This window comes from Staurois parvus, unplaced genomic scaffold (genome assembly GCF_062004578.1).
Source record: "Staurois parvus isolate SC_StPar_1 unplaced genomic scaffold, SC_StPar_1.0 ptg000086l, whole genome shotgun sequence".
In the NCBI taxonomy this organism is placed as follows: Eukaryota; Metazoa; Chordata; class Amphibia; order Anura; family Ranidae; genus Staurois; species Staurois parvus.
Window position 1 is genome coordinate 8,276,817 of NW_028317882.1, and position 23,813 is coordinate 8,300,629.

Consider the following 23,813-nt stretch of genomic DNA (forward strand, 5'->3'; position numbering starts at 1 on the left):
AAAGGTACCAGGGGCATCTCATGGGGCTCCCTACTGACCCCGGGCCCTCGGGCAGTGCCCGAGTTTCCAAATGGTCAGTCCGCCCCTGGAAGGTGGTAAAAAGGGGGGAGATAGCGGGCTAGTGTCACACCTCAGCTCCCTTCTTTCCCTTCTTGTAAGGGGGGGAGGGGGGTGACTGGCTGGGTGGGTCTTGGGTTTGGGAGGGTCATTGTGGGAGGAGCTTTGGGGTACATTGGGAGGTGCTCTCGGGGATCTGTTATTGTTTTGTTATTTTTTGGGGGTTGGAGGGTTGTTGAGGGTTGTTTGGGTTTTTGGGAGGTTCTTTGAGGGTGTTTGTTGGGGGGGGAGTTGGCTTTCCATCGGGGAGATGCGGGTATGGTATGCACACAGGGGAAACTTCTTGTACCATCCGTGAGTGTCCTTTGTGGGAGGTTCCCCCCCAAGCTGGGGGTGGGGGGTCCTGATGATTGGGAGTGAGCACCAGGTCCCCGAAGCAATTTGATTTTACTTTGTATGTTTTCTATGAATAAATACGTTTTGAGGTTAGCCTTTTAGGTGTGTAGTCTATTTTATTTTTTCCTTGGTTTTTGTAGTATTGCTTTAGGTAGCACCCTTCCAGATTGTTCTGGAGGCATCTCATCATTTTGTTCTTGAATTCTAGTGGACTCTCCGGCTTCCATATATTCCCTCCCTTTTTTTACCATTCTTATATTACATGTACCACACAGCCAGTACTTGCCAGATATTCCTGAAGCTTCTTTAATGTTGCTGTAGGCCTCTTGGCAGCCTCCCAGACCAGTTTTCTTCTTGTCTTTTAATCAATTTTGGAGGGACGTCCAGTTCTTGGTAATGTCACTGTTACGCCATATTTTCTGCACTTGATGATGACTGTCTTCACTGTGTTCCGTGGTATATCTAATGCCTTGGAAAATCTTTTGTACCCATCTCCTGACCAATACCTTTTAAAAATGAGATCCCTGTGATGCTTTGGAAGCTCTCTGTGATGTGAACCATAGCTTTTGCTGTAGGACGCAACTAACAAAATGTCAGGAAAGACTTACTAGAACAGCTGAACCTTATTCAGGGTTAATCAGAGGCACTTTAAATGATGGCAGGTGTGTACTGACTCCTATTTAACATGATTTTGAATGTGATTGCTTATTTCTGAATACAGCTACATCCCCAGTTATAAGAGGGTATGCACACTTATGCAACCACATTATTTTAGTTTTTTATGTTTACTTCCCCCCCTAAAAGATTTCAGTTTGTTGTTCAATTGAGTTGTACAGTTTATAGGTCACATTAAAGCAGGAAAAAGTTCTGAAATGATTTATCTTTGTCTAATTTTTTTTACATCAAAGACCCCTGACATTTTAAGAGGGTGTGTAGACTTGTTAGAATACCTGAAATTGTCTAGGCTAGGAGAGGGAACAACACAATACAATACACAATATTTTCTGCATTGCATGTATGCTGACATTTGAACTACCAGATGTATGTTAAAAAAAAAAAAAGTTCTATTACTATTTGAAAAGTGCTTTGCAATACAGCTTAATTTCTGGACAGATCTGTCACCACCATTAATTGATCAGTCATGGTTCAAGGAACTGAGCCACAGCTGGTATTGTCTAGTCTTAGGCACCACTCACTCCATTAATTGGCCTCAAAATATTTTCTGGAAATTTGCTTATTTTCAGGTTGAAGATTCAGGTGAAGTGAGGTCTGGGTCCAATTCTTGTCAATTGCCAGCATTTTTTTCTAATTTCTGACAGTCATCAACATATCTGCACAGGGTTTTCTATAAGTGCTGTACATTCCAACCACATTCAAAAACTATAATAATTAGCTTCTATTTGAATTAGGGGACATGAATTGTAAATTCTATGGAGATAGAACAAAGTAAAAGTTAATAATGTGGTTTGTAAAGTTTCAGAGCATATATAAGCAAAAAAAAGCAATTATAAGCAAACATATGGGCTCCTTTGAACCTTAGAAATGTCTAATTCCATATACGTCACTCCTGGCATTTTAGGGCGGATTGAGTGTGGTGCACCTATTTATGCTTATCTCGTTATTTGTTTTGTGTTTCTTTGCATTCATTTAGTATTAATATTATATAGCGCTACACTGTGTGGTATTTTGTTTATTCACTTATTGGGTATAGGGTTAGTAGCTTGTAAAGTCAGGGCTCCATTTGGGCGCAGGAGGATCCTCTTTTATATTTGTGGGTGTTTCTGTTGTCCTGATGCTCCAGGGCTTTCAAAAATGTGATAAGTAGTCAGAAAATTAGATGTAAAATTTATGCCCCTAGAATACCTGAAGGTACTCCTTGGATGTTGGGCCTCTCTATGTGGCTAGACTGTGAAAATCTTACACAGGTGTTATCACCATACTTAGTAGGAGTAGCAGAGTGTATTTTGGGGTGCAATTCTTGGTAAATCCATGCTGTGTGTTAGAAATATCTTATAAATTGACAACACTGTGTAAAAAAAAAAGTTTTCATTTTCTTTCCACATTTTTCAAAAACTTGTGGCAAAAAATGAAATGTTCAAAGGACTTAGTATGCCTCATACATTGGGGTGTTTTATTTTCAAAATGTGGTCATTTTGTATGCATTTCCATTGTTGTGGTGCTCCAGAGCCTTCAAAAATGTGATAGGTAGCCCCTCTGTGTGGCTAGACTGTAAAAAAGTCTCACACACGTGGTATCCCCTTACTCAGAAGGAGTAACAGAATGTGTTTTAGAGTGTAATTGCAAGTATGCCTGTGTGAGAAATAACTTGTAAGATTGACAAGATTGATTTGGAGAAAAACAAGAATTGTGGGGAAAAAATTACAACTTAACGAAATTCACCATGTCTCTTACTAACTCCCTCAGGGTGTCTTCTTTCCAAAAAGAGTTCATTTGCATGGTATTTGTACTATCCTGACATTTTAGGGCCTCAAGAAATGAGATAAACAGTAAGTACATCAGGATTAATCAATTTTCAGATATACTATATCTACCATAGCTTGTAGTTGCTATAACTTTCACACAGACTAAATAATATACACTGATGTACTCTATTTTTACCAAATAGTAGTAATATACATTTAGGCCTAAATTTATAAAGAAAAATTACTTATTTGAAACATTTTATAACAGAAAGAAAAACACATATTTTCACCCAAAATGTTCAGTTCTTTTTTCTTTCACATAGCAAAAAAAGGAAAAAAAAAACCCAGTGGTGACTAAATACCACTACAATTAAGCTATAGCTTTGTAAAAATGATAAATATTTCATTTGGGTACAGTGTTATATGACTGAGTAATTGTCATTCAAAGTCTGACAGCACTGAAATCTGAACCCTGGCAGGAAGTGGGTAAAAGTGTCTGGTATTGAGGTAGTTAATGAACAGCACTACAAAACAAATTAATTGATTAGTAGTAATAGTAGTAAGTTGTGATGCCTAGTCTTAGAAATACATTAAATATGTAATGGCTTGAATAAAGCCTTTGATGAATTCCAGACATACTGAAGTTTTTAACCAGTTGCAGACTCTGGACGTGTTAGACTTGCCCAAGAAATGTCATCATTGTACACAGGGTGTGTGAGACATGTCCAGTCCTTCTGCCCTGCTGCCTGGAGCCTTCTCTATCCCAGTACTAGGCAATTCAGCTCTGATTAATCAAAGCGACATTGGGGAGTACACAGAGAAAGTTTTGAAAGCTGGAACTGTCAAACTAAAGCAGTCTGGCAATGTTTATCAACAACATTGTTCAAAAGAAACATTGTTTAATTCTGTATCTGTTTATTTATCTACAGATCAAAGGGATTAACTTTGATTATTATATTTCTGCTGATGTTCTTTTTGTTAGCTCCTATTTTATTAACTAATAACATTTAAACTTTTTTGTTTTTGTTTGTTTTGTTAATATTTTTACTCCTTTAACATATATTTACAAGTTTCACATTTACAAAAAGCATTAAATTGAAAAAAAACACTTTATTTCATTTGTGAAAAACTTTGCAATTCTTTGCACAAGAATCATAATATTAGTGTCATTTTAAACAGAACAAAGTACAGAATACAATGTACACTTTTTATGTGCAGTAACACTGTTTATTTTTAAACTAACACTGCTCAAAAAAAAGTGCATTTTGTTACAATTTGCTATGTTTAATTGTTTAAGGATTGCGAAAAAAAAAATAATTGTTGCAAGACAATATTCAAGTAAAGAAAGCCTTGTTTGTCCTTTAAAAAACAATATATGTATTACATTTTTATCCTAAGTAATGACAAAGTTATCACTAAATAAACAGGCCCATAGCAGAAATGTAAAAATTGCTCTGGTCCATAAGGGATGAACAGGTGTGAGAGGCAAAGTGGTTAATAAAAATGTTGTGATGTTTTATTTTTCTCTATAGAACACATTAGAAAAGGAGCAGACTACTGGTCAAGACAATTGGGATTGGGAATTTTTAAAGAAACTCAAACACAAGCACTACTGCCACAGTGTCCCACCCTTCCTAGTGATTTAGGTAAGTGTAATGGTAATGAAATATAACCCAGCTTTATTGTTTGCCTTGGCAAATTGCATTTCATCTTTGCCATTTGACCATTTGCCCCTTAGAAACAGGTGAACTATGAGTGTATATTTAGTGTACATAAAACAACTAAACACAAGCTTTTAGGGCATGAAAGTGGGTCACACAATTTGTCAGTAACTAAAATCAAGGATTTTGATTGCAGGAAACAGCTTGAAGATCCCATAATAATTTTTTCTTTTCCCCAGTGTACACAGGTGTGAGGCAATGGCAGACCAGTGATCTGGTTGGATGCCAAGTAACATCATTCAAGTCTTTTTTCATCATATTAGCCTAGCCTCCTGCCATTATTATAAACAAGAGTGACTCTGATGGTAACATAAAGGGTGTTTTTTTTTTTATTCTTTATTTATAAATTGTTTACATAAACAGGAATAAGAGAGTAATGGTACATAATTGGCTCAGAAAAGCAGCTTAAGATAATCACTGAAAGATAATGAATATGTCTCAGAAGAGACATCCACATTTTCCAACTCCATCTCAAAGATTAACCAAACAAGAACATTATTGCATAGCACTCTTTACCTTGTCTGGGTTCTATTTTAAAGAAATCCAAAAAGAGAACTGTGAAACATTAACATCTCACATCTGCGATTCTAAGAGTAGAAATGTCGGGGGGGGGGGGGGGGGTTAGAGAAGAAAATGGGGAGTGAATGTGGGATGGGAAATAATCCCTTCACTGTGAGGATCATGCCATACTCCCTTGAACAGGTATATGGAGACCAGTAGAACCACTTCTTTCTGAATTTCACCTCTTTGCCCCTCAAAGCTGTAGTAATAGATTCAATGGGGTCAGCCATTCTAGTACAAAGAGTGTTTTATTGTAAATTATAAAGAGAAAGATGTTTTTCTTAACCAAAATTATTTTATTTATTCAGAAAGTCCCTTTACATCTAAATAATGAAATCAAGGAGAAAATCATTCTAGAAAAACATCAAAAATTTAAGCTGATACATACAGTATTTGCTGACAGCTTAGTTTAGACCTTTTATTGTATTTGAATGGTTTTTATTAATTTGTAAACATTTCATCAAGACTTGAGCAACAAGGCACACCCATGCAGGGGCCATCAATGGCACATAAAAAGTAAAGAAAACAGTGCTCTAACACCAACAGAGCAAAAGGTGCGCTCATGCGGGGGCTATCAATGGCACGTAAATTACAAAAACAGTGATATAATACTGACAGTAGCTCAAACCAAAGGTAGCTATCCACCGCCTCACAAAAGGCAAGCAAAAATAGAAAGGAAAAAGGGGTAGAAAACGAAAAAGAAGACAAGACCAGGAGCAGGCGTCCAGGAACGCCAACACCGAAAAACATTACAAACCCAGACTAGCCGGGGTGAGCGTGGGAAGAGCATAGGTCGACCACGGCTCCCATATTTTAAATTTCCATTGGGAGTCATTACAGATACTCGACATCTGTTCAATGAGCATCAGAGTGGTCATACGGTCCCACACCCCATGAAGAGGGACAGACAGGCTCTTTCATGCCTGAGCAATTGTTCTAGTTGCCGACAAGAACAGATAGGAAGCCAACTTCTGCCGGTGAGCCAACAGGCCCATTATGGGACAATGAAGCAAAGCATACCAAGCATCCCTGTGTATGGAGAGGGTGAAAAGGAGGTCAAATACACGAGACCAAAAACAAATCAGTCTCGGGCATGTCCACCATATATGCAACACATATCCACGATGACCACAACCCCGAAAGCAGTGATCACTGCAGGCAGTGTTCACCTGGACCAAACGAGCTGGGACCCACTACCAACGAAACAATACTTTGTATGCCGCCTCCATCATGGTTGTATTAAATAAAAATTTAGCAATAAATGATCAGGCCCTATTCCAGTCCTCCAAATCTACAACTGCCCCCAGGTCGTGCTCCCACTAAGCGACATATGAGAGAGAAGCACGCATCGAGAGTCTATTTAAAGCAGGGAAATAAGGCCCGGGGCGCCCGGATGCTGTTGGCAAAGCTGTTCAAAGGCAAATTTCTGATTCGAGAAAGCAGAAGTGCCCCACAGTGAGGTCAGCCAGTACAGGCAATTGAAGGTAACAAAAAAATTCTGCCTAAGGGACATTCCATGGCTCCTGAAGAGAATTCCAGGTGGGGAAGGACCAAGAAGTCAAAAAGTGTCGCACCTGTGAAAAGCCATTGGCCACCCACCAAGAGAATGCCCGTGGTTGATCTAAACCTGGTGGGAAGAGAGGATTGTTAATAATTGGGAGCAAGGGTGGGAAAAGTGACATCAAGCCACTGGAGTGGCCCGTGACCCGTGATTTTCTGTTACCAACTCGGCTTGCTCCTGGACCTGTCTACTCTGTGTTACCCCTGATCTGACCTCAGCCTTGCTTACGGATACTCTCTCTCTCTCTCTCGCTCCTCTGTGTATGACCTCGGCTATCCCATCTGACTACGTCTGCTCTGATTCCCACCTGGTACCTGACCTTGGCTTGAATCGACTACCCAGTAAACATCTAAATCCCGGAAGGGCTTGCATACCACGCACAGGCGCCTCCTGTCTGCAGACCTATCTCCGTGCACCAGCTGTGCTTCTGAGTGGACCACCAACCAGCACTCCTACAGGCAACCTGTGCAACTTTGGGCCTGACTCCCGCTGCCCCACTCTCAGGGGAGTCCGGAACTTAGCCGCAAGGGAAGCCCTCTCTCCATTGGCCTCCATCACCAGGTACGTGATAGTATGGAACACCCAATATATTACAATCAGCCCAGATCACTAAAGCCAGCGGGTCAAGGACAAAGAGTGCCAAGGACAGGGGGCATTTCTGTCTCGTCCCTCACCAAATAAGAAAGGGGACTGAGAAATATACAGCGTTTTTAACCGAAGCCGAAGGGGAAGAGTACAAGGCTTGAATCCAAAGTCAGAATAGAGTCCCCAAAGCCCCAACGAGACAGCACAAACCGCAGATATTCCAAGGATAGAGAATCAAAATCTTTATATGTCTAAAGGACAGTAAGAATCCTGGAATTTTCCGCTGTTGTAGAAGGTGTATAAGGTGGACCGCTTTACGAACATTATCACCCTCCTGCCTCCCAGAGACAAAACCTACTTGGTCCCTGTGGACCAGACTTTGCAAATATTTATTGATACGAAGACTGAGGATCTTGCCCAATATCTTCAGATCTTCATTAAGAAGAGAAATGGGTTGAAACGCTTGTGGTTCCTGCACATCATCTGTTGTCTTAGGAATCATTGAGATATGAGCTCTGAGAGTGTACAGAGAGGGCAAAGAGCCCTGTCGTAACTCATTGAAATAATCAGCCAAAAAGGGCGCCAACAGGGTCGCTAATTTCTTATAATAGAGACCAGAAAGCCGTCAGAACCTGGGGCCGATGTGGACCGCAGAGTTTTGATAGCGTAAAGCACTTCCGATACGGTTATGTCAGCGTTGAGGGCCATCCGCGCCGCTTCGAACAATCCAGGAAAGTTTAGACCTTTTTTTAATTTGATTGCATCTGGACAAAATTACTATCAATGGTATTATTACCATTGTTATCATTGATTTATTTATTATTTTTTACTAGATGTAAAATCCTTTTCTTGCCATCCATTGAGGGATACAGGAAGTCTGTTTTCACTGAGTTATACTGCCACCTATAACAGGATTGGACACTTGTGAAGTCTTAGGTTCCCCCCACCAAGAGCTAATAAACTGCAGATGGAACCAGCTTTTCTAGCTGCTGAGGCAGGTGTTTCCAGAAATACATTACCAATCAAAGGTTCTAAGGAATGTGCTATGGGGTGTTGAAGGTTTGGATGATCAGGAGCCCACAGAGAATCTACCAGGACTTCCCCAACTCCAAAGCTAAATTCTTGAGCCACCAAGCCAGTACCAACCTGGCCCTTAATGTCAGAAAAATCGGTCTGTCCAGAGACCGACTTTCCTTATGATGACAGAATGTTAAGTTGTAGGGGACTGGAGTGAAACTGGGCGATTGGCACTGCCTGGAAGGAGACTAACATCAGACCCAGGACTCTCGTGCAAAAAGCTAAGGGAAGGCTGGCAGTAGGAGCAGTCGGTTATCCTGGGTGGCCTACAGTTTTGTTTTTGTTTTTTTTTAATTGTCCAATTCTCATGTAGATGGCAGCATAACCCCAAGGTTAAATAAAAACAGAAATCCATGAAACAGTTCCTATTTTCTAGCTGCTCACACTTAATAAAAAAAATCACTAAATAATAGTATAATAAATGTGCTGTGCCTAATAACTTAGTGGTATGTAATCAAATTCAAAACATTACAGTAATATATCAATAAAACATGACATGACTCACATCAAAGTGATAAGTCAATGCATCAAATAGTGAATAACGTTCGATTTATGTCACTCTTTTTTTGAAAAACAACATCAATGTGTGTACCACCCTGTGGCGAAAAATATTGTTCAGTTCACCCAATCCAGCAAATATTCCAAACTATGTTCAGAATTGTGTTCCCAAAGCAGAAAGCCTCCACCAACCCCCCAAAGATGTCTGCTCACCTTCAATATAGTAAATCAAAGACGAATTCTCCTGCACTCTAGGACTCAGACAGGTGGTGAATAGATGGAACCAGGCCTGGAGAAATCGTCCACCAATGCATAAAGGGCTGTGCTGCTTCAAAACAAGGCTGGGGAAGCCCAATCAATACTGCAGAATGAAATGAAAAAGCTAGCTCTGATGAAGAAGGGACCCCCTTCGAAACGCGTCAGCTATACTGAACACCCATTCCCTTGATGGGACTCACGCTATCTTCAAGTCCCTGTGAGGACTTACATGCCTGATTTCATTTGCTGTTTGTGAGTATATTTTTTACAATTAATACATTTTGGTTACTGAGGTAATGCGCAAGGTTGGTGCGCTTCTCGTTTTCATTTCATTCTGCACCTTCAATATAGACCTTCTCAACAAAGGTCAAATATACATATTAAAAAACATCAGAATTCAGGTAACTATCAGAAGTCTTCCAAACCACACAGAGCTTCAGCCCAGATTAATCATGTCTCAAAGGTCAGCCTCATGGATCACACAGCCAGTCCAGCCCAAGGGAACTAATCCCACATATCAGCTCAAAGGGAAAAGAGAAGCATCCATTGCTTCTCCCGCATACATTTTTTGTTCAATAAAATTAAATAAAAGAAATATAACTCACATTAAAAAGCAGTAGAATCACTTGCATGTACTCCTTTGTGGTACAGCACTTGTTGTTAATGCAGTGGGTTAGATATATTCAAAGTGCAGGTCAGTCCACACAGTCACAGCAATACCTTTCCCTTAGAACATCAAGCTCCGCCCAACAGGGACACGATGACATTGGTAATGACAAAACAAGGTATTGAATATGAGCAGATACCTTTGGAGGGTTGGTGGAGGAGGCTTTCTACTTTGGGAGCACAGTTCTTCAAATATTTGGGAAGATTTGCTGGATTGAGTGAACTAAACAATATTTTTGACCACAGTGTGGTCCACACATTAATGTTGTTTTTCGTAAAAGAATGGCACAAATCAAATTTTATTTACGTTTGATGCATTGACTTATCACTTTGATGAACAGTATACTATGTCATGTTTTATTTCGTTTATAACCCCAAGATTACAGATTTATTTTCTCCCTCAAGTAAAATGATAGTTTAGTTGCTGAATACACACAAACAACTCACAAAATAAGAATGTGAATAGGAAGGGAAGAAGACTATTGCAGAAACAAAATCGTATATCTCTTTTGCAGTAAAAATCTCTTCCTGCTGGCAAATGTTTACTTTTCTCTTTTCTAATTTGAAATGTTTTTTAAACATGATAGCTTTCATCATCAGACATGATAATTTACTTCCAGATTGTAGCCATTAAAAAAGAAAAAACAGTGTTGTAAGAATTTTACACTTTGTTTTACATGAGATGACAACTGCCACATGGTGAGCTACAGATCATCCTGTGTTTCTAATTTTTCATTTCCACTCACCTACTATCTTTGCTGAAGGTTTGATCTATACATATTTATAAAGGAGGAAGCTTTAAAAAGTATAACTTTTGATGTGTAGGGCTAGTTCACACCACAAAAACTCACTCCAGATCCGTTCCAGGTGCATTTCTACATGTGTGCTTTTGATGCGTTCTGGTGCATTTTTTTTTACATTTTTATGTATTTTCAGATGCATTCCATATTATTATTGTTCTTTTTTCAGTTTTTTTTGTCCACTTTACTGGGGTCCAGTGCATTTTTGATGAGCTTTTAAAGCATTTTACTGCGTTCCAGTACAGTTCTATGCAGGGAAAATGCAGCATGTTCTACCTTTTTTTCTGAAACTGGAACACACTGGAACACACTGGAACTGCAAGCATTGGTGTGAAGTGAACTATTTCAATAATGGTGCAGCGCTAAAAATGATATGATCATAAAAATCTGATAGAGGGGTACAAATAAAAGTTCATAAAATAAATATATGATAAACAGTTCAAAGGTGACTTTAGTGCTCTTAAGGTGCCTGTTTCCCTGGTAAGCCGGTGCCTGTGCAGTAGTTGTAGAAGAACTGTGCACTCAACACATGCAAATTAAATGCACCTATAAATTTAATTTCTGATGACCTCAGGATAAGCCAGGTGATGGGGTGACTTGTCTCTGAAGGGCAGGTGGTCATCAAAGGATCCTGGGGCTTTAGTGGTGATCCAAAACAGCCAGAGCTCCCCTAGAGGGTTAAGTGGGTGCTGCTCCCTGGATAAGTAGGAGATTCCCTCTATGGATACTGGGATCGATCTTGTCCTTTAGTAGGATGTCTGAAATGTAATACTCCCCCAGGGAGACCAGAGAGCTCAGTGGCGAAGGAGAAGGACTGGCTGACAACGGCGCACAACACGGCGGAATTGGCAATCCCCTCTGAAGACGTCAGTGCGCATGAAACGCGTAAGTAGGAGCCAATTACGCCGTGACGTCACACCGCCGGAGCATTGTGGAGCTACGGCGGCCATCTTTAAGTGTGGATGGTTAGCCTGACAGCTTGCTTTACCCTATGTTACAATTGTTGATGCATCGGTTTTATCATACCCCTGAATAAATTTACATTTACCTACTACACTATGGGCATTTCCTTTACTTATCTCCCTGGGGGAGTATTAAATTTCAAACATCCTGCCAAAGGACAAGATCCATCCCAGTATCCAGAGAGGGAATCTCCTACTTATCCAGGGAGCAGCACCCACTTAACCCTCTAGGGGAGCTCTGGCTGTTTTGGATCACCACTATGAGCTATCAGTTATGTTATATTTGTATCCACTTATAAGGATTCTAGTGTATTTTTTGTGATAATATTGTTTGTATATTTTTTATTGGGGGGGGGCTGCCAGGTAGGCTGTACCCTGTGATTTCTAACAACCCTGCCCTAGCCTTTAGGTGCCCTGTGTGAAAATTCTTCACAGTTCCCCTCACTGACCACTGAGCCCTCTATACCAGCCTTTCTCAACCAGGGTGCCCAGGCACCCTGCGGTGCCGTGAGGATTCTTCAGGGGTGCATTAGTAAAATGTCTAAAAGTTGCCCAGAACTTTTATACAAGCCAACGGGTGGCAGAAGCCTGACTTTTAGTTGCACAAAGCCACAGGTTTTCATTGTTTGGCACCACAACCTTCTATCCACTGGCCTCCTGACAACCAATGACATCCGTTGATAAGGAGGATGTTAACTGCCTGCACAGCATCCTTGTTTGTCTCTCCCCTGTCCCTCTCCATCAGTGCTGGGGTCACATTAGCTCAGAAAACACTGTAATACTAGTCAGGTCCAGTGTGCAAAAGTATATTTGATTTGGAAGAATAAATCACCTCTAGCATTGGGTGAACATGTGTTGATGTTGATGCATTATATAAAACTATTAGAATAGTTTTTTACATTTTAGAATGGGGTGCCTCAAAACTGTCCATAATTTTAAAGGGTGCCTCGGGACTGTTCATAATTTTAGAGGGTGTCCTGAAATTGTCCAAAATTTTAAAGGGTGTCTTGACTGTAAAAGGTTGAGAAACACTGCTCTATACTGTATATATAATATATAAGAGACTGTGAGTGTGTGTGTTTGTGTGTGTGTGTAAGAGAGCCACAAACAGGTTTATTCACTAAAAGGTAACTTGCAGAAGAGTCTAAAAATCTGGGTCAAAATAGTCAAAATTGGAAAAATTCTCCAATTTAGTTCATTTTTCAAATCAGAAAACACGCCAATTTGCTTACCTAACTAAATAACGATAGCTTAAAATTTAAAGGGTAACTCCACTTTTGTGGGGAAAAAAATTAGCAAATAAAAAAAATTATATATTGTGTATACAATTGTGACACAAGTCATATTGTAATTGAATGCTATTTAAAAATTACCTTTCCTTTTCAATCTGCAGTGCTAATATTTTCTGTAAAATGCAATGCAATATGGCAACCTGGAGGCCTTCTGTGCACAGATGGTATATGGAATGCCCCCCAGAAATGTAATTTCCTGATTGTGTGATTGGCTTACTGATTTTCTTAGAAAGATACAAGCCAGATTTTGGGCATCCCCTGCAACAAAAATATTTTTTGGTGAGATACTTCCAAAGGGAAAGCACATCAAAAGGCATGCAGACCTTGCAATTTTCTTCATTAGAGCCCTGCAGGTGCAGCAGCTGATAGATAATTATGAAATCACTCCCATAAAGATTCAGTGACTGCACAAGATGGACACAGACAAAGTTATTACTTCAGAATACCAAAAGGTAGGAAATCTGCAACAAAGTTTGTTAAAATCTTTGCAATGTACATAGATCATCCAGAGAGGAATGTTTTTTCTTAACAAAAGTGGAATTACTGTTTAAGTGTGCTTACCTTTGTATGATTTTTTGATGATTCGTCTGCAAATGACATTTCAAGTTTGTTGTATTTTTACCAGCGATTGTCGCTCCACATGGTTTGCAAATGGTCTTGTTCTTAGCATCAAATGTAAAATTCATCCATAGATTTTCTCTCATCTTTCTCCCATTCTCAGGCACTGGCATTTCAGTAAAATTTGTGCAGCAAGTGGGGAAGGGGAAGTAAATGGGAGTGAGGGAGTGGATAGGCTGAGGGTAGAGAATTGGGTGTTCTGGGGAGGCTGTAATGCACAGTGCTAAACACTGCTACCCTGCTGGGAGGGGAAACACTTACCTTGTGGTTTGTAGGCTTTATACAGTTGTGTTCAAAATAATAGCAGTGTGTTGAAAAAAGTGAATAAAGCTCAAAATCCTTCTATTATCTTTTATTTCCATACACACAAATGCATTGGGAACACTACACATTCTATTCCAAATCAAAACATGAAGACAAATATATCAAAGTGAATATTAGACTGTTCAAAAAAATAGCAGTGTTTGTATTCTTCTTTACAAACTCAAACATTCACTATATAAACTGAAAAATGTTTGAAGATTTTGCTTTCCTTTGAATCACTTAATTATTATTTAGTTGTATAAGCACTGTTTCTGAGAACTGCTATTATCTGTGTTGCATGGAGTCAACCAACTTCTGGCACCTGTGAACAGGTATTCCAGCCCAGGATGATTGGACTACATTCCACAGTTCTTCTCTATTTCTTGGTTTTGCCTCAGAAACTGCATTTTTGATGTCACCCCACAAGTTTTCTATTGGATTAAGATCCGGGGATTGGGCTGGCCACTCCATAACGTCAATCTTGTTGGTCTGGAACCAAGATGTTGCATGTTTACTGGTGTGTTTGGGGTAGTTGTCTTGTTGGAACACCCATTTCAAGGGCATTTCCTCTTCAGCATAAGGCAGCATGACCTCTTCAAGTATTCTGATGTATTCAAACTGATCCATGATCCCTGGTATGCGATAAATAGGCCCAACACCGTAGTATGAGAAACATCCCCATATCATGATGCTTGCGCAACCATGTTTCACTGTCTTCACAATGTACTGTGGCTTGAATTCAGTGTTTGGGGGGTCGTCTGACAAACTGTCTCCGGCCACTAGACCCAAAAAGAACAATCTTACTTTCATCAGTCCACAAAATGTTGCACCATTTCTCTTTAGGCCCGTCAATGTGCTCTTTGGAAAATTGTAACCTCTTTAGCACGTCTTATTTTTCAACAGTGGGACTTTGCGGGGGCTTCTTGCAGATAGCTTGGCTTCACATAGGTGTCTTCTAATTGTAACAGTATTCACAGGTAACTTTAGACCTTCTTTGATCTTCCTGGAGCTGATTGTTGGCTGAGTCCTTGCCATTTTGGCTATTCTTCTATCCATTCAAATGGTAGTTTTTTGCTTTCTTCCACGTCTTTCAGGTTTTGGTTGCCATTTTAAAGCATTTACGATCATTTTAGCTGAGCAGCCTATCATTTTCTGCACTTCTTTATATGTTTTCCCCTCTCCAATCAACTTTTTAATCAAGGTACGCTGTTCTTCTGAACAATGTATGGAACAACCCATTTTCCTCAGAATTTCAGAGAGAAATGCACTGTAACCAGCATGTACAACATTTGCTGCCTTCCTTCCTTAAATAAGGGCAATAATTGCCACCTGTTTTTCAAAGAATGAATGACCTCACTAATAGAACTCCACACTGCTATTATTTTGAACGTGCCCCTTTCAATTAGTGATTCAATTACACAGAATCAGCAGCATGCATGTCATGACTGTTGGGTCTGTTGGATTTCTATTACTCTACTACACCTGCTAGGAAATTATTTGCCATGTAGAAATATAATTTCTACCAAAAACAGTGATTGATCAGGTTAGTGATGTCTGAGTGCTATTATTTTGAACACAACTGTAGGTGGAGCTCCAAGGAAAGTGGAAGGGATCAACCTCGCTCACGTTTTCGTTCCGTTTTCATTTGTTGATGAATATCGGAATTAATTTTTGTCATAGTTTTCACCAATTGGTGAAAATTCTAATTCATTTTTTCCCACTGATGAAAATTATGAAGAAACTATTTTCTTAAACAAAATTAATACTGGTTTAGATGTGATCAAGGAGGGAAAGCTCAACATAGAAACACACTGAAAACTTGCATGTGCACTAGCTGTCAACACTGCTCTGCAAAATCACCAACTGCAGTGGGGACATGGACAGGAGGGGAGACAGAGAACAGCAGGATCAATCAGGGTTTTTGCAAAAAACTGAAAACAAATCCCACAGTGACATAATGTGTATGAACGGCATGTAATAAAGCACTTATTGATCGCTTTTAATGGTGTGGGTTTAACGACAATTGAAATGCATAATCATTTTGTGCACCTTTGTCTTTCCCATTAGGTCCTTATGACATTGAACTGAATGTACCTCTTGAAAACAGAATCCTTGAAAATGCAAATTTACAACCTGGTGGTCACAGCAAGCCAAAGAACTGCACAGCACTTCAAAAAATTGCTATAGTGATTCCTTTTCGAAAAAGAGAACCACATCTTAACACCTGGCTGTACAACATGCATCCTTTTCTACAAAAACAACAAGCAGACTATGCTATTTATGTGGTGGAACAGGTAAAAAAACAAAATCCCGTTCATTGTTAAAACAGTCTAGCAAAACAGCTTTTGTAGTAGAAATAATCACAAGATATCTGCAAAATAGAGCAAAGGCACATGCATACTAAGCGTTTAGCCTATGGGCGTCTAATTCCAGCAGGATAGTATGCCCAGGAGGCACAGGTGCAACTTCCAGCCCTGCTGTCTGCAGTCTATCAAATTCTTTAGCTGGATACTTCACTTGTACCTCCTATGTGCATTGGACTGCTGGGATTGGATGCACACAGACTAAGAGCCTACTGTTAAAAAAGCATGAGCAAATAAATGCTGAAACTCCTGTGCTGGACGATGAGCTCTACAATGTCAGTAACCCCACATGGAGTACTTTTTGGGAATGCAAGCCTTGCTGCCCTCAACGGACCAGAGAAATCCAAAGAAACTGTGTGCAAAGAAACAAACAGATACCATGTGAGCAGGTTAGTTATGGTTAAAATATCATACAAAAAGGTAACAAGCAAGCGCACAATACAATAAAGCAGCTAGCATGAAAGGATGAACCCCTATATCCTCAAATATGACTAAAATGTAAAATGCAGCTGTAACGGAACCGGAACCCAGACCGCACTGAGTTTTTCCGTTATAGCACAACTTCCCCTGTCCGAACACCATCCACGGACCACACCCTCGAAATCCCTCAGGAAAAAAAGACAACACCCAGCTCTTACTAAAACAGGAAGCCAACAACCTTTATTTTACACAAACAAGATGTTTTATACAGAGGGCGGGGAAACACAACCAGGAACAGGAAATACATCATCAGCCCACCCTCTCAGTGGGAAGGGCTACAGTATAGGCAGGAAACACCTCATCACCCCTCCCCATCCAACCAGACACAGAACAATGGGATGCAACCATGTGGCAAAGGACATTGACCAACCCCCACACCAATACACAAACAGTACATCCCATAATAGTTCGCTGGACAGGAAGACACAGCACAATGGGGGGTAGCACATGGTAAACAGACAATGGACAGCCATGTGGTCTAGACAAAGGAACCCACACTATACACAGGACTCAGACATTCACATACACACCCTGTAACCCTTAACAGGCACAGGGTGGGTTAAACATAATGATTTGGGGAGATGATACAGAGGTCCCCCCACCCCCAAAAGTCGCTCCCATCACAGCAGCGCTATATGATATAATAAATAAATGAAAGTGACAAGTGACTATAAACAGGAGTGAAGCGCATATGATTGAGCGCTATGATTGAGCACTGCATTTTACATTTTAGGTTAGCTATGGTAATCCATGTGATTTGTGATTCTTTATGGTATCTTACTCTATTTTATTCTATTTATTCTATTGTAATGGTTTATTGCATTGTACTATTCATTAATTAATGTATTTGCATATATTATGCTTTATAGTATTTGTGGGTTATACCCTCTCCGTCATCAGGTGGTCTGCTGTTCCCACCCATGTGTGGGTTCCAGAATCATCCAAACCCCCCCCCCCCCCCACATTAACAGCTCATTTAAGAGAGAACACAGGCTGTGTAGACTTGCCTCTGAGGAAGAGGTTCTGCCTCAAAACATGTCAGCCATTTGGAGACCTACAGCCACCATCTAAGGAGATTGGACCATGCTGTCTTTTTTGTGATGTGCCTTTGATTTTATTCTTTTGTGAATATACTACTTTTTATTCAAATCTTATTTTTAGAAGGTAATGCACTAGGCCCATGCGCCCTCTGTTTGTTTCTTTGCACATAAGAGCCTACTGTGCATGTAGCCTAAATCCATCAACGTACCTTAGTGTAAACTTTAAATTAACTAATCTTTAATGCTTTCTAGAAAATAACCCTTAATAATCATATCCTTCTTTTTATTTGAAATGCCATAGCAAGTGAGCTCATATGCAACTTTTATTTAGAGATATTTGTGTAGTTGTAATTATGTTGGTGTAATGATCAGAGAGTGTTAAGGGTTCATGACAACAAATGTTTTTCTCCATTTGATATGCATTTGGAATGGTCAACAAAAGAAAATACCCTTAACTATAACTGAGCGATGCACATGGCAATTTAAAAGCTGTATTTGATCTGCTGCATTGCACTGCATTTCTTTATGTCCTGTTAGTGCCTATTCCCACTTGTCTGTCTTCGATGCAGTAAAACACATGCATTTTGCTGCTGAAAATGGGTAGAAATCCCAGCCCCATTCTTTGCTAGGATCTAGTTCACATATATGCACTGCAGTTTAGTGTGAAAGAGAAAAGGAAACTATATGGGCCCAGTCACAACTACATCTATGCTTTACCACGCTCGCTGCATGCTCACGAAACGGTGTGAATCAAGGTGCATTTGAACTTCAGACAAAACACAGCCTTTTCTTGTCAAACACTCTGTCTTGCATTTGAATGCAGCTGCATTGTACATTGTATAGTGTAAGGTGTGTGTGTGTGATACACAGGACTACCATCAGGGGGGACAGCCAAAAGAAATGTAGGAGGACGAGCCACCTGGCAGGCAAAGAGATGGTAGGGAAGCCACGTGGTGCACTACAGAAGAGAAGTCAGCAGCTGCTGCTCTGTGTCATTGAGCTCTCACCATGAGCTCATTACTGACACCTCTGGCTACTTCCTGCATGTGCACTCCTTGCGTGTGTGCTGCTTGTACTTTACTGTGGACTGTGATTGGCTGCAGCTTCTGTCTCAGCGGCCTGGGACTAGGAAAACACCCTGTACACGTAGGGTCTGTGAGTACAAGTGTCCAAATACAAGTTTGGACCTACTCTTGCCTGTTTGGGTGTTTGTTCATGTAAAGTTTCATCAGACCTTTTGCTCGTTTGGCGGGGGCAGAATGTCACACATAGTGGTGGTATTTCTACTGCTATAATGTATGACTGAGAGATGATGAAAGATGATGGATGTTTCCCAAAAAAAATTACATTCAGGGCATACCAGTGGCTAAATGATTAACACTTCCACCTGGCAGTACTTGGGTCGTCGGTTCGAATCCCAACCATGGCACCATCTGCCTGGAGTTTGCATGTTCTCTCTGTGCCTGTGTGGGTTTCCTCCAGGTACTTCAGTTTCTCCCACAATCCAAAGACATGCTAGTAGGTTAATTGGTTCCTGTCAAAATTGGCCCTAGTATGTGTATGTATGAATGTGAGTTAGGGACCTTAGATTGTACACTCCTTCAGGGTTAGGGACTGATGTGAATGTATTTTTATATATATATACATATATATATATATATATATATATATATAAAATCTATATACACACACAGATACATGTAAAGGGCTGCATAAATTGACAGTGCTATATAAGTAATTGTAATAATACCATGACAGATTACAGTTGCTAGTTTGCTTCTGTTAGCTCTGATCTATTAAGTCTTCAAATATGCAGCACCACAGCAATTACAGATCAAACAGAGGCCAAGATGGCAGCTTCCTTGGCTTTAAAGGATAGGCGTTTTGTACCACTTTAAGGAAGCAGCAGGTGTCCGCACTTACCAACCAGTGACATCTTCGAACCCATTCAGATACAGGCCCAGAATTCCCGGCCATGTAAAAAAAGGTGCTGTCATAACTGACCAATATTTGCCACATGGCCATACTTGTGCAAATATTGCTATGGCCATATATTTTCAGTTATCCCACCTGGCAGACCCCCTCCTTTACACTTATAAATGGGGACCAAGAAATATCATTTGGTGTTAGCATCAGGAATGGATTGTGTTAGCAGGATTTTTTTTTCTATTGGTTGATGGGTTTCCATCATGATTGATGTGGGTCTGCACTGCTGGAAAACATGACTGATAACAGTCATGGGGGAAGGGGGGGTATTTTTTATTAAAAACTGTGATGTCATTATGTATGGTTTAATTTTTCTTGAATGAGTAGGGCTATTTACCCCCTAGGCCTCATTTACACTTCAAAATGTGGCATTATAACTATGTTTTTAAGGCACTCTGAATGCCAATCAAAGCAGCTGTTACTAAATAAAATGTGAACCTTACAGTCCTGTACACACCGTTGAGTTTGTGCTGCTTTGCTTCAGAATTTATACCCCATGTTTCTTTCTTGGTGCATCAATGCATATTCAAGTCCCCCATAGAAACCTATCACAGCATTCTCTAACAGCACCTGTTGAAGGTTGCTTATTAAGCTTTGCTTTGGAGGTATTGAAGGTATGAGATGTCCCAGGATGCACTGGGAAACCAACAAGCAAACCAGAAAGAAGTCATCAGCAGTCACTTCCGGTTCATTTGTATATATACCAGGAGGGTCTGCTGGAGATGGATGAATAAGCAAGCATGTCAGTGGGGACTAGACTGGAGCAGAGCAACTGGCAGATGTCACATGTGGTGTGCAGCATAAGAGCATTATAGTGGGAGGTGAGCAGTGACTGGAGAATGGTGGTTAGTGATGGAGAATCAACAGAGCTGGGGGACCAGAGCGGGAGTAATTAGCAGCTGTCACACATGGGGCACCGCATTGCAGCAACACAGCAGGAGGTGAATGGGGACCTGGAGAGAGAGGATTAGTAAACCGGAATACCAGAAGAGCTAGTGTACTATTGAACTTATGATCAGTATACTGAGGGTACTACTGAGTAGTGGATCGGCAGAGCAGGGGGGTGCTACCAAAAGGCAGGCTCAGCAGAGCTGAGGTACAACTAAGCAGGGGGTCAGCAGAGCTGGGGGTACTACTGAGCGGGGATTTAGCAGAACCGGGTATCTGTTGAGTGGGGGGTACTAATAAGCTTGGAATGTGTTGAACTGAAATACTAATGAACTGGGGATCTGCTGAGCGAAGGTATTACTGAGTCGGGGGGTACTACTGAGCCCCTTTCAAACAAAAAAACCCCAACACACACAGGGCATTTGCCAAGCTTCATTATCGCTTCAAAAACACATTACAAAAACATCAAAAACACATAAAACATGTATGTAAAATGGTAGGTGCTTTAATGTGTGTTACTGATCAATGCAGGTGTAAACTAGCCCTTGCTCAGTTGCTTTGGGGAGGGGGTGGAATCTGGGGGCCTATTTTAAAGGGGATTCTGGATTATGATAGACCCCACCACCCACAGCGCCAGGGTTGTGGGGAAGAGATCCTTGTCCTCATCAACAAGATGCTTTTCCAGGGGATCCCCCCTTTCAAGGTACTCCCCCCCCGCCCCTTTTACCTGGCCACAAGCTGCTGAGAGCATGTCAATGAGCAGCACTTGTAGCAGATGTTGTTCTCCTTCAGGAAGGCTTTGAGATCCTCTGTGGACATCTCTCTGAAGGCTCTGCATTTTAGAAGAGGATGTGGTTTCCAGTGCAAAGGACACCACTTATCCAGATGTTTACCTTTGTTTCCGAGTTATCTCTGAGCTGGCAGACCTGTGAAAACAATCTGGTCTAGTTTTTTGTATTGCTACTGGATGTTTGCAAGGGTTCAGTCCTGTAGGAGCATTACATGACAATGTAGTCAAAACTCAGATAATTTCTTGTTCTAGCTTGTTGGCTTACAAAGTACACAAAAACAGAGAAAGGGGGAAGTGGAACATTTTACTGTCTTTTATATCTGGAGCCATGTGTGATCCACTTCTTTTGAAAGTTATAGGGTAGTTTTTGTACCAAGGGGTTAACACCTCTAGCTTTGTTAAAGAAAGAAAGTAAGCTCCTTGTACATCCTCTTCGGCTTTGGCTACCTGAAGCTCCATTATTAAGTCACTTAGTTCTTTTAGTTTCTTATATAGGCCTTTTTTCTGTATCTTAAAAAAGCTATCACGTCTTTTGAATAGTGCACTTTCTATTGCTTCTGTTAAGCCATAACATTCTTCAAGTCTATCCCATATCATTTTAAGGCCAGTGTCAGGGTAGTTTATATTTATTGTCCCAATTCACCTAGCGTGTTCAGATGACTCTTTTCCAAGCCAATTGATAAGGAGGTCTATCTCTTCACTACATGACAGGTCTAAGCCTCTAATAGTGTTTTGGAAAGAAGAGCGCTGGGCTCTGTAGCATTCAGGGCAGTCATTAAACTTTTCAAGTACCTTTTGTGACTAACTTGCATTGTGCAAAGAGCTTGGCAAAGCGATGATCAGAGACTGCGGACATGGCACAAGAGATGATCAGAGACTACGGACATGACACAAGAAATGATCAGACTACAGACATGGCACAAGAGATGATCAGAGACTACGGACATGACACAAGAAATGATCAGACTACGGACATGACACAAGAGATGATCAGAGGCTATGGATATGGCACAAGAGATGGTCAGAGGCTGTGGACATGGCACAAGAGATGATCAGAGACTGCAATCTGGCACAAAAAACGGTCAGAGAATTCAAACAGATCATGTGTTTCTAGAGGGCAGGGCTGATACAATAATATACACATCCAGTCAGACTCAGACATCATCTGATCTTGCTTGCCCTACCTTCCACAGTGATGACCTTCATCTGTGCTGTGCTGTGTGGGTTGTCTCCCTGGGCTCCCCCTCATCTCACATGGCCTCCAGTTCAGCAGCAATTGTCTGTGTGGAGGTGTTTGTGTTCCTCTCTCGGATACTGTCCAGGTGGGAGGAGGGAATTTTTTTCAGCATAGTGAGCCTTGAGGGCTGAATGGAGAGCAGGTGTCTCTGAGTCTGAGGAAGGCCATCTTGCTCTCTCTGCCCTGCATCTGGCAGAGAGGAGGAGGAGTGGAGTAGGCAGGGCTAGGACTTGGGAGAGCAGCTGCAGCTGTAGGTATGAAAGGCAGTGGAGCCTCGGAGGCAGCAGCTGAAGTTAACAGTGCCTGGGGCTGTGTTGTGCCACCAGTCTCTCAGTGTGCTGAGTTGGGTAAAGATGCGAGCAGGGCCGGCGCCAGCATAAGCCCCGCAGCCTAATTTAGCTGCGGGACACATGGGGGGCAAGGAATATCCTTCGGGGCAATTGCCCCCCTGTAGCGACACCACTGGTAGGGTGTACAAGGCAGTTGCAGGACCATCTTTGGGATCATATATATGACACCATAAAAAAAAATTACACCAGCATAGCACAACACTTTAATGAGATTCATGAAGGAAAGAAGGGGGCGCTATGGCCATCCACATCTAAGCAATGGAAAAAGTTTTCACCCCTAGAAAAGGAGAGGTTGTGTTTAGGTCATTGCGCAAACATGAGGTATACTAGATATTTAATTTAAATAGCAGGATTCCAGGGGGTCTCAATTTTGAGCGGCACCTCACACATAGCTATCTAAGAACGCAATGTCTATTCATCTGTGTCATAGGTTAGATTAGCAGTGATATAGATATAGAACCATGATATGGGCATAATAAGACATTACAGTGGTATGCTCTCTTTCCTGGTGAGTTAGGAGATCACATGGTGGATAAGATCTTTGATATTATCAAATTATCAAAAAGACCCTACCGACTAGCACTACTAAGAATTTAAAGGTACCACACCAATTTGTATAAAAAATTACATGTTTATTGTACAAAACTTTTAAAAGATTATCTACTAAAAAATAGCATTCCAACAGCATAGGTATTGCATAAAACTGCATTAGATGTGATTTGTATTTAACACACAGATATTAACCTTGATGATCACAATTTAATGTAGATATCTCCAACGCGTTTCACAGGGATAATGCCCGCTTCTTCATGGAGATCTGCTACAGGGTTCTAGGAATTATAAATAAACTGCACAATCTAAAGATGCAATACCAATATCCATTCAATACATCCATACACAG

General features: G+C 40.8%; 1 protein-coding gene across 1 annotated transcript in view; it reads left to right on the forward strand.

The window, feature by feature from the left end:
- Positions 1-23,813, forward strand: part of LOC149468504 (beta-1,4-galactosyltransferase 1-like) — a 102,537-nt gene that overhangs the window by 56,436 nt on the left and 22,288 nt on the right. Inside the window, exons 2-3 of the mRNA XM_089670017.1 lie at positions 4,409-4,522; positions 15,846-16,072. Of these exons, the coding sequence (XP_089526143.1) occupies positions 4,409-4,522; positions 15,846-16,072 (341 nt within the window). The remainder of the gene's footprint in view (positions 1-4,408; positions 4,523-15,845; positions 16,073-23,813) is intronic.